Genomic DNA, 11,641 nt, shown 5'->3' on the forward strand with positions numbered 1-11,641 from the left:
GATTTAAAGAAGCTGTTCGAAGCGAGGCAAGGAACACTAATGGGGAACACGTAGATCAATTTGCAGTGGTTTATTGTTCCTGAAAGAATACGACAAAATGAATTTCCCATATACTCGCTTTAATCAGAGTGCATGATCTGTTTTTCGGGTCGAAATCCTCAATTTCTAAATCCTAAGACGAACGACGAGCGCTGTATATTTTCAAGCATTGCTTCTTCTGCACATCAACAATTTCAGCTTTAGCTGAGATTCGCGATTTTTAAGGAAAATGCATGGCTAATGCATTGCTTAAGGATTAGTTTCATTGTGATCCAATAGACGTTCACGGAGAGGAGATAAGCAGTTTCCGTTAGGGTGGTTAAGATCACTTGAACTTCAAAATTCTTTCACTTACTCATTTGTGTCCATTTCAGTTGGAGTTGAATTTTCAAAATAAATTATTTAAATAAAAGAATGTTCAAGTGACAAACACAAATCTCAACTGCATAATACATCTCAAAATAGAATCCCTTCCTCGAATTCATGTCTAAATCTTCGATGTTCATTCTTTGATCGCTCAAAAATATTTCAAAAATTCCGTTTAATATGAATCCTGAATTTGTTGAGGGGAAAAGTCCCAGTTAACCAAAGAAAAATAGTGCTAAAGTTAGGGAGAAAATTTTGTGTAGTTATTTTACTTGGTGAATAGTCGTGGAATACCAACTGCGCTGATCTCATTCTGCCCTCAGCCAGCTGTTGAGAGCAGCCGGTACGAAAGAGAAGCGCGAGGTGTAGGAAGTGGGACACAAAGATGGCTCTATCTGGTTGTAGCTTTATTCGGAGAAGGTGTAGGTTTTTTGTATCTCTTTAAGAAGAACATAATATGCAGCACGACATAATGAGTGCGGATGAACTAAAAATTCCTGTAGTAAAGATTGAGGTTTGCTAATTCAACGGCTAATTGGGATGGTAATTTTAGGAAATGTTCAAAAAAGTAACTACTTTCTTCCTTTCATAATATTTTGGGATTTGATAAACTAGTATTATTAGTTTTTAAGTGGATCGAATCTACTGATTTGAAAGCACATGATGATTCATATAATACGATACATATTAGTCATCCCAAAATACAGTACACTGAACTAGTAAGCTGTGAATAATAAGGTTAGAAGTACAAATTTGTGCTACTCTTAAAAATCACGCACTGAACGGGGCAGATGTATGTACACAATGTACACGAAATGTACATACATGCACAGCAGAGAAAAATTCAAAATTGGTGATGATGACTCATGTTAGCAAAACGTCATGACTATCCACGAAGCAATATAACAAGCAAAAAAACTGATGTACATGGATTTTTATTCTTAGCCAACAAGTGCATTATTTTACACTTTTCAACTGCGTTCTATTTTTTTTCCTCTTAGGAAACCTACCATGGATTTACGCTAAGTGCTAATCTTTGAAATGTTTTAGCCGACTGAAGAACACCTATTAAGGATATGGAGCTGAAGGAAGAGTTTCATCTCTTAATTGATTGTCATTTGAGTGTTAACATTTAAATTATTCATTCTAAAATGAGTCAAAAGGAACGGAAAAACTGGTTCACTCAAAAGAAGTGGATGAAAATAAGGTAATGGAAGGAGTATGAGGTGATCCCAGTAGAAGTATATCCAAGTAACGTTGCTGTTTGGTTTTTTTTTGTCACGTTCCATGGACATTCGTGGACGTCGTTCCATAGACACAATGAAATTCTAAAAATTCTGGTAATTCTAGGAATAGCAAAAAAAACAGAAGCTTTTTTTTTCAAAATGGATCTAGTAAACAATGTGTTAATGCCGTGTCAATGAGTTCAACGTAATTTCTTCTTCCACCTAATTGGAGACGAGGGGCGAAAGTGGGATACTAAGGCGCTAGAAGTTCAAAGTGGCAGAAAATGAACCTGAGCTTTGGGAGTCAGCGAGGATGTGAATGTCAACAAATTTTCTTCGCTGAAACGGTCGTTCGGTAATTGCAAATCGACAATCAAATGAAGGCTTTCCTTCTCTCCCTTGAGCGTCAAGGATATACCAAAAGTACCCAGTATCCCTAGCTTTTCTAGTAGTGGTGGATGGTTTCCTGCAAGTTATACGTGGAATTCAATATGGAACGCCGTACAAGTTTTTTCAGCACGTTTCAGCCAAAAAAAGCATATTCAGTAATCCATGAAGAGCCGAGAAATCTGCTTTCATAACATTTGAGTCATAAAAGGCGGAGCACCCATAGATCAGCATCAAAAGCTTCTAATATAAGGCTGACCTCAGACGCATTCTACAGCTGTTTTCTTTATCCTCATATTACTTTAAACACCAATATTTTAAAACTAAAACCTCAGCATGGTATCCATCTTAAGCGATCTCCTCAGAAATTCGTTTTCATCACCGTCCAGAAACTGTTCTTTTCAGAATGAAGACAAGTATTACTGTTTTGGTTCTCATTGGCGCTGTACTCTGCGACTATCGCGGATGGTATGACCATGAACGAAGAGGCGGACCAGAAAGATGGGGAGGTGGTAGAGGTGGTCGCCACGAAGGAAGAGGTAGACCCCTACCACCGTACCTGCCACCCTACCTCAGAAATGTGACCGCTGATGCAGTGAGGAAATATTTCGGCATTATCTCTGACACCAACTTGACATTAGCTGAACAAAAAGAAAAGATCCTGGCGTGGGGAAAAGAAAATGGAATTTTGGTAAGTTGAACTACGTGACTATCGGACCACGATGGCGAAAGGCTGCTTATTGTTTCAGGCTCAAGTCGAAGAGTTCAACAGAAACATGTCCAATCTGAGGAATGATATACTCAAGAATGTTACTGAATTTATTTCCAAGTTGTCGAATTTCTCGCAAAAGTTCTCAGAAGTCATGGAGAACGAAAACCAGACTGCGGCTCATCTTCGCGAAGCCATCGTCAAATTGAGAGGTGAAGATCCACAGGTTAGCCAAAATTTTTGAAGAGTCGGAAGGATGCAGCCAGTGAGGGTTTGCAAACTAATGTGTTTCCAGTTGTATGCCGTTCTGAAATTCACTGTACACCAATTCATGCCGAAACATGGAAGATGCGGATCTAGGGGACGTGGAATATGGGGGAAACGAGGAGGCCCAAACAGATTCGGAAGACCGGGAGGATTAAGAGAAAGAGGATTAGGAGGTGGAGTTGAATTTGGAGGACAAGGAGCACGAGGTAGAGGAAGATTCGGAGGACCAGAAGGTGAAAGAGATCTCAGTGGACCACGAGGATTCAGTAGGCAAGGAGAATTTGGAGGTCGAGGATTTGAAGGACATGGAGTAAATGGAGATTCAAGCGGATTTGGAGGATTTGGAGGACCAAAGCGTGAAAATGGTTTTGGACAAACAAGAGGTGAAACAGATTTCGGAGGACCACGAAGGTACAGAAGGCAAGGAGGATTTGGAGCTCGTGGAGGATTTGGAGGTCGAGGAGGATTTGGAGGTCGAGGAAGATTTGAAGGATATGGAGTAACGGGAGACCCATGCGTATCCGGAGAATTTGGAGGACCACGAACATGAAAATGGGTTAGGACAACCAGGAGATGAAAGAGATTTTAGAGGACCACGAGGATTCAGAAAGCGAGGAAGATTTGGAAGACGAGGAGGTTCTGCAGGACATGGAGTAAGGGAAGACTCAAGCGGATTTGGAGGATCTGGAGAATTTGGAGGACCAGGAGGTGAAGAAGGTTTCGGACAACCAGGAAGTGAGAGAGATTTCAGAGGACCGCGAGGATCCAGAAAGCAAGGAGGATTTGGAGGATTCGGACGACCAGGAGGAATTCAAAGAGGTGATGGAGATTCCGTGCGAATGTTTGGATTTGGACAAGAAAGCACCTTTGAACCAATTCAGCAGGAATCTCAGGAGAATACGAGTGATGCGAAGAGAGGAAGGTTTGTTCTGGTTGCTCTCAAATAGCACAATTTTATCACCGGAACGCCGATAAATTGCCTCCTTTAGGTAAAGATGGTAAACTCAGCGAACAAGACAATTCCTGATTCCGGTTGCCTTTTCGAGGGACGTCATCGGCGCCACTCATTTTTGTTTTTCGTCTGTGAAATAAAATCTACCATCTAATAATTTTGTTTAATTGCTCTGATACGAAAGTAAATCATACCAACTTTTTTGTTTTGTCCTAATGTTAGCTTACTGTTGATTGATAGTTAATAAAATCATGTAGTTTCTTTTTCTCATCCACATCATTAAGAACACTTCCTTAGCAACGCATGATTGCTTTGGATCACAAATCAGAGATAATTCCAGTAGCACTAGTTAATTAGTTTCAGACAGTTCTCAAATGATATCGGTCTATCGTTTCGCCTTTCTGAATTAGCACTTAGGCAGATATTGAAGAAGTCACTCTCCAAGCTCTTAGAAGTAGAACCTCGAAGTCGTCGTTGTCCCTGAGACTGCTACGGAAAAGAAAACGATTCGAAGATTTTCGGACTTCTAATAGGGTAGGACCCAGGGAGTCCTGGTTCAAAATATCGGATAGAATATGGATAGGACTATGTCAATGAGGGTTGCTAGGGACGGTCCCTCACCCCAACAGTTACCCTTCGCTTCAAATGCCGCCGTTTGCGCAGCTGTATAGAGCGTGAGGTAGTTTTCACCGACTATACATAGTAAAGAGGCATGGCCACAAATCCCACCCAATTCTAAAGACAGATGTTAAATGGATCACTAGAAGCTACCGAGAGGCTTCAGCGTATTTGCAGCAATACCAATTTCAGTTTGCAACTTCAGTTTCTGGTGCTACGCAGAGAATTGGTGGTGCTTCCCCTTTATTTCTGTAACGATCATTTTCGGAAGTGGCAACATCCCTGCAAATATCTATTTTGTAAAATAATAATGAGGACATAGAAGCTTAGTGCTGCCTTGGAAAGGCCACTTCGATCTTGAGGTATATGGCATTGTCGAAACACTTGAGGACTACTTGAATATCCTCGGATATTTAGATACCTGAGCGGCCATTCTTCACTAATCGTGGGGATCCTAGCATCGTTTCTATTCTTTCCTTTTTCACGCAAACGTCAATGTCTGTAAGTTTCGTGAGTGTCACTGGCGATGTCCATGAGCCGAATTGAGCTGAGTTCTCAGCAGGTCTACGTGAAGCGAACACATGGGTCCATCTCGTTTACGCATCAAAGGCGTATTCCATCTCTTAGGCCACCAATGCTTAGTTCTTTATTTATATTCGGCTGGATCACGAACATGACTATCGAAATCATAAATGAAACTATAAATAAATATAAACTCAATCAATAAATATAAACTCAGCGCCGAATAAACTTAAAAGGAGATCTCTCAAGTGTTCTCTGTGTGGCAAGCAAGTTTTTGGACGCTGGTGTCAGTTTCTGCCCATGTTTCCGCTCGAAGAACTGAGATGAACAGGTGGGGACACAGATAATCGTCTACCAGTTGGTCTGTAGCTTCCCTGATTAGGTTAGCCTCCACAACTGCTCCTATTCTTCTATCCAATTCGTTCCCCAGGTCCACAATGTCCGTAGAACACCCCAGGTCACTTACGACCAAATATCCCTAATTTAAACATTTCGACCTAGGTGATCTGGGGCGTCCGCTGCGATGACGAGGACTCCAAGCCTTCAAGTCGCAGTCCTCGTCATAGGAGCAGACGCTTTTCATTGCGTATATTTTCTTCCTGTTTGCTCACAATTACACCGTCATCTCTGCTCTATTCAATTCCCTGAGTGTCTCTAAAGGAGAACAACGTCCGAGATGATTTTGGGAGAAATCTTCGATGAACACGTATAGCAACTTCGGCTAGCGCGTTTCCATCGAGAAGCTTTGCCGGACCATCTTTCCAGTGGGTATGTTGAGAAGCGGTGGAAGAGGTGTATCGTAGTGACGCATCGGTGGCATGAGTGGCCACCAGGCTGAAGAAGTTTAGCTGATATAAAACCAAGACCCAAAGGCTATACCAAGTTTCGTGTTTTTGATCACAATAAGTACTTCCCCAGGGAGTATCCTACTTCTAGGGACAGTACTTCAAAAGTGGAAATGTGTGATTGTAACAAAGGTTGAGTGGAACCTCTTCATAACCGTTTTCTCTCGAAGAGGTGTGAATCCAACCTTTGCTCAACAAGAATACCAGCGGAACCTTATGTACGAAGGCCTCTGTGGCATTTCCATAGATTTTTCCCTCTCTGAGCTGCTTCTAGAGTCTTCTTCTGGCTCCACTTCTAAATATCTTCCTGGAAAGCCTTTCTACAGCTACTTTTCACCACTAACCGCGCAATTTGTGATCTATCAAGCAATATAGGTACTTCTAAAAGAGTTCCTTGGTGCCTTTCAAAATTCGCTGCGCAGATATTTGAAGCCAGCATACTGCGAGTCTAACGTGGTGAGAGAAATCTCGGAAAAAAAAAACTAGGGATCGAGCTATAAATTCCGGGGTGCAGGGTATTTCTCATTCCTACCTAGTCTTCCTGGAATACGGCTTGGAAAACTGTTTTTCATGAAAATTTCGGTTGCAGCGCACGCGCCGTTTCCACGGTCAAGCGAGCGATCAAAGATTGATGAGGTCTCTTCACCAGCTTATTCAAGTAAAACCAATGAATAGGCTGCTGAGGGGACTGGAGCGTCTACATAGAGGAGCGTTTTAACGTACCTCGAAGAAACTAATACGGTTGTCACGCCGTTTTTATGACGATTAGGAAGAGATGAGAGGAACCGTCCCGTATCCCGAAATCTACAACTTTATCCCTAGCTTTTCCCGCGGATTCTCCACCACGTCGGATTCAAGGAATACTGCTTTTAAGGAATGTTTAGCAAAAGCCGTTGAAAAGCAGATGGTAACCCGGTTGAGTTCTGTAGAAACCAATGACAATTGACTAGTCACTTACTCAGTAGTCAATTGTCATTGGCCTGCTCTACTCAACTATGCTTCCTCTTTCTTTCTTCAATTCTTGTATTAGTGCGATTAGTTATTAGCCTCGTCCTTTTGCTCTAAAAACGGTGCGATTGGGCTTGTCCCCAGAGCGGGAGTGATCCAGTAGTAATAATGTTTATTATAAATAAGCAAAGGATAACAAAGTGTGCACACTAGGAACCACAAAATATACGAAGGTACTGATCGAAACATCAGCACAATTCTAGATAGGAAAGAAACGTGCTAAACTCAGCTAATACCTCGTTTCCTCGGACTTCCACTTCTTCTTCTTTTCAGTGTTTTACAGTTTCTGAAATACTAAACCAAGACTACTGCAACCTATCTTTTGCAGTCGCCATCTTCTTGAAAATCACTGGCAACAATTTCGTCGATGTAAACAGTACAATAGTTCCTTTTGGAATGACACACCTCGTGGTATTCAGAGTACATAGATACTATAAGAAGTAATATCACGGCTCACTTTTTTGGAAAAATGACTAGTTCTGGCTGCATTGTGGAACTGCACATCTTTACATCCCTAAGGTGAAGGACGTGCTCCATTGCAAATCTATGCACCCTTTTGTGATGCTGCAGTCCTTTAAACTGCTGGGACCGGGTTATCACAAAATTTCTGCGCAATGTGCCCCTTGTTTGCGACAAGCTCGAGTTTAGTCCCATTAAATCGCTCTAGATTCTTTTCCTTCAGTACATTTGCGTTTTGGGTTCGGATTTTCCGTTTCTGTTTCCTCCTGACTGTCTTCTTTTAATTTGCGGTTGGATTCCTTCCTTATTTAGACTGACATGGCGAACATGGACAGAATGTCTGGTGCGGAGTACCTAGCCTCCATTTATGGTACAGAAAAAGACAAGGTAAGTTGCAAATAATTGATTTTACATAGGTTCGGGTTGTGCACTTGTTGTGCACTTGTTGTTCCGGGTTGTTCCCGCTAATAAATTCGCCATAACTTGAGAAGAAAAGACTACTGTGTTTTATTTTTATCAAAGGAGGAAAGTCATTGAACTTTGTAGTCTAGAACTTTCATGCTTTCCATCGTTTCATTTCGAAGCAAAGAGGAGTTCTATTTATAATTGTTCTAATTGCTCCTACTGTGTTTCTCAAACCGGTTCATCCCCTTCTTAATTTATTTTTGTCGTAGGTGAACTGTTCATTCTTCTTTAAAATTGGAGCATGTCGACATGGAGACAAGTGTTCTCGCACCCATATTATTCCTACCTTTTCCCAAACTGTGCTTCTAAAGAACCTTTATCACAATCCTGTCATCGACATGCGTCAGGCAGACGCTTGTACGAAGGTAAGCCAAGTCACTACTTTTTTAAAGTATGAACCTTAGTTTCATTTGCGAGACCGTTTACTTAATTTTTCATTTTAAATATTATTTAAGTATTGTTGTGTTATAGGTTGGCATGATGAACAAAGATGAACAAGAATATTTTGACGAGTTCTTTGAGGAGATTTTTACTGAAGTAAATGAGAAGTATGGAGAAATAGAAGAAATGGAGGTGAGATTGGTTGTTTAGCCAGCATCTTTACACATTTAATAGGGATCTTTAGGTGTGTGATAACATTGGTGAGCACATGATTGGTAATGTTTACGTGAAATTCGCTAGGGAAGAAGATGCAGAGAAGTGTGTGAAAGCGCTTGATAATAGGTGGTAAGTATTTTTTTTTATCATTTTTTCTTCTCTTAAACATGAGAGCCTCGTAATTCTTTTGAGGTTCAACGGCCAAGCAATTTATGCAGAACTTTCCCCTGTTACGGACTTCCGTGAAGCATGTTGTCGTCAATATGAGCTTGGTGGATGTAACAAGGCAAGTTGACAAGGGCTTCATTTTTATTTGTTTATTTTTTCAATAATTGTTTTCTTTAGTAGAGCCGTACATGTTTCTATTTGTTTATTTTTTCTTCTTTTTCTCGCTTATAATTTCAAGTTTAATCATATTTTAACAGTGATTAGGACAAATGATCTAAGAAATCTTCATCGCACCTACTTCGTATTTCCTTGTAGAATAAGGGGGACTATTTCTTATTGAATTGGAGCTGTTTGCGCAGAAACATCACATGGTTTTGGAAAAGAAGAAAATCACCTATTCCTTTTAAACGGTAGAAGTTAGAATGCGCGGTGTTGATTCAAATCCAATCCGATTGAGGTGCGCCTACGCGTTCATCTTCTCTCCAGAATAGTTTGAGACCTATGGATGCATGCGCAGCCTGTAGAATGATTTTGAATCTTCGATCGTACATTCTACGAACCTCTTACTGCGCTTCACTCGCATTGCATACAGAATGTATTTCCGGCTTTTTTTGCTGCCAAAAGTATTGTATTCAGTGAACAAAATAGGTGGGTTCCTGATTGCTTGGAACGCGTAGCCATCAGTTTCGAAACTATATTTGGATTCTTTTCGTGGGAAAATTCAGTTGTATGGGTGTTTTTAACGTTTTTTGTTGTAACAACCCAATGATATATTTGATTTGAGCTTTCAAGTATGTATGTGTTTACCTTTCAACAAATGTGTTTATCTCTCGACTTGTTGGAAAACCTGGGATCGTAGATTTATCATTTTTTTCAACAGTTGCAGTTTTGGCTGAAGCTTAAGCAATTAACCTAGTATCTCGACTCGCTATCATGAGTTTTTTTTTTCTAGAACAGTGCTATTTCTTTTGACAATAATAGTTTGTGTGCACTTCTGACAAAAAAAGCTATTCAACTTTTACAACCTCTAGTTATCTCTCGACTTGTTGGAAAACCTGGGATCCATAGGTGCGATGGGAGCCGAACCCTCCTGGTGAGGGGGTTTGCTCATGAGTTCGCTCAAGTGGTATTTGCCAACCGCTCAAAGTGACGGGGTTTCGTTACCGTTAAGTCTCCACCGTTAAGTGGGGGTGGGCGTATGCTGGGATCGTAGCTTTATCATTTTCTTCTTCAGATCAAAGCTATGTTGGATCTTTATTCTTTATTCAAAAAAACTCCCTTGCACATTATTCCAGTTGATAGTCGTTGCGCTTAGTTGGAAAAGCGATATGAATCACAAACACTAGGTGAAAGTATTTGTGAATTTGTATGGATGGGGAGCACTTTTTGATTTTCTTCTTAAGCTAGTGCAAGAACTGGGAAATTTTTTGAGCAATTATCCTTATTTTCTAAATTCTCATATTTGCAAGTATTGTTGTTGTCGGTCTTGATTTTGATTTAGGAATTGTGTTTTAAAGCAATTTTCATTATCTAAGACTTTGTCGTGTTAAGAATTCTGTAATATTATCAGTTGCATCGATGGAAAGGTCGATAGATTTTAAAAAATCTATTCAGTTCACCTCTTTTCTAATCAACATGTTGGGTTTAGTATTGCTGAAGACTCCGAAAATCAGATATGAACAACTAACACCATTTTTTTTTGGAATTGTTTTGCACGAAGTAGTTCTCTTGTAACATAAAAAGATAGTTTTATGCTACTCTTGTACTTTATCTGCTTTTAAGATCTCCTCACATAGACAGTTGTGTGACTACATTCTTGACATTTTGCTCTATACCTGACTTTCTCAGAATTTTTCAACTCTTACTCTAGCAAATGACTTTTTTGTTGTCAGATTTAAATCCTTACTGTTCTGAGCATCCAGCAGTTATCTCAAAATTTCATTTTCTGTGAACGGTCTTCCTATTGGAGATATCTTAAAGTTTCTAGGGCAGAACAGCTCCTTGTAATCGTCTCTCTGACTTCTTTTGATTCCTCTCTTTATCGCTTTTTTCATTTGCATTTGTCTTCTTCAAATGTGTCTCTAGAAATAGCGGAACGAAATGAAAACTACCGCTTATTTATTCCTTGTTGTTTGCACAAGTAAATGACAGTTTATGCCATACTCTTAAAGTTATATCTAAACGAATTTGTAACAAGCCAGGTACAAAACTGTGTTAATTGCATCCTGGAGCAAAGAAATGTGCTCTGTTTGTGCGTCGGTAGAGGCATAATCGGGGCTAGATGTGTTGAACTGCATGAACAAGATTCGTCTGCCACAACGCAAGCTCTTTCCATGTTTGATACGCAATTCTTTTTCTCTCAGCATAATCCCAGTCTGTGGCGCATAACGATCACATTGTCGAACACATTCGGCCTCGACTGCATTAAAGGACTTTTGAGAAAACCTCACACATTTTTTAAAATCTATTTCGACAAAGCGGTTGCTTAACAGATTCGTTTTTTGTCTCGAAGAGTTGTTTTTAATTTTGCAATAAATGGCAGTAGTTAGACCTCTTAGACCCCAGATTAAGCTGCTGAGAGTGCCATTAACGCTACTATACGGAGGTAGAATATATTTCTTTTCACCTGTAGTAGTTGTGATTATGCACAAATTTCATAAAGTTTATTTTTTTCAGGGCGCTTTCTGCAATTTCATGCATCTGAAACCTATTTCTACTGAACTTCGTCGTAAACTTTATAAAGGACGCAGAGGAAGGAGTCCCCCTCGGTATCATGGCGGAAGAGATAGGTAGGAGTTCTGTCTCCCTCGAATGTCCCGAATGTTGTCCTTTTTTGTTTGTTTTCAGTGTAGTTTTTGTGTGGTCACTAGATGGTGTTGTCTACAAAAAGTTTTCCAGAGATCGAGAAATGCGAGGTGATCGTCGACGGGATTTCGGCGGTGGTCGTGACTTTGGGGCACGTGATTTCGGAGGCGGGAGAAGGAGAAGCCGCAGTCCTCGCCGACGCTTTTAA

At 40.4% G+C, this 11,641-nt stretch overlaps 3 protein-coding genes across 4 annotated transcripts; all 3 read left to right on the top strand.

Moving 5' to 3' along the window:
• Positions 1–2,424: 2,424 nt before the first annotated feature.
• RB195_006762 (uncharacterized protein) lies at positions 2,425–3,544 on the top strand (the record flags this gene model as incomplete). Its single annotated transcript, XM_064180029.1, has 3 exons — positions 2,425–2,709; positions 2,768–2,953; positions 3,023–3,544. 3 exons carry the CDS (start codon positions 2,425–2,427, stop codon positions 3,542–3,544), a joined length of 993 nt encoding a protein of 330 aa, XP_064036933.1.
• Positions 3,545–3,567: 23 nt separating this feature from the next.
• On the top strand, positions 3,568–4,021 carry RB195_006763 (uncharacterized protein; the record flags this gene model as incomplete). Its single annotated transcript, XM_064180030.1, has 3 exons — positions 3,568–3,630; positions 3,676–3,916; positions 3,984–4,021. The coding sequence occupies 3 exons, from the start codon at positions 3,568–3,570 to the stop codon at positions 4,019–4,021; spliced, it is 342 nt and encodes a 113-aa protein (XP_064036934.1).
• A 3,532-nt stretch (positions 4,022–7,553) lies between these two features.
• On the top strand, positions 7,554–11,641 carry RB195_006764 (uncharacterized protein; the record flags this gene model as incomplete). 2 transcript variants are annotated; one of them, XM_064180032.1, is made up of 8 exons in its annotated part: positions 7,554–7,637; positions 7,711–7,785; positions 8,073–8,228; positions 8,335–8,436; positions 8,489–8,589; positions 8,653–8,746; positions 11,305–11,417; positions 11,527–11,641. In XM_064180032.1, 8 exons carry the CDS (start codon positions 7,554–7,556, stop codon positions 11,639–11,641), a joined length of 840 nt encoding a protein of 279 aa, XP_064036935.1. The 2 variants fall into 2 exon arrangements, with proteins under 2 accessions (XP_064036935.1, XP_064036936.1); XM_064180031.1 differs by lacking the exon at positions 7,554–7,637 and having other exon boundaries at positions 7,717–7,785.

This window comes from Necator americanus, chromosome I (genome assembly GCF_031761385.1).
Source record: "Necator americanus strain Aroian chromosome I, whole genome shotgun sequence".
NCBI lineage: Eukaryota > Metazoa > Nematoda > Chromadorea > Rhabditida > Ancylostomatidae > Necator > Necator americanus.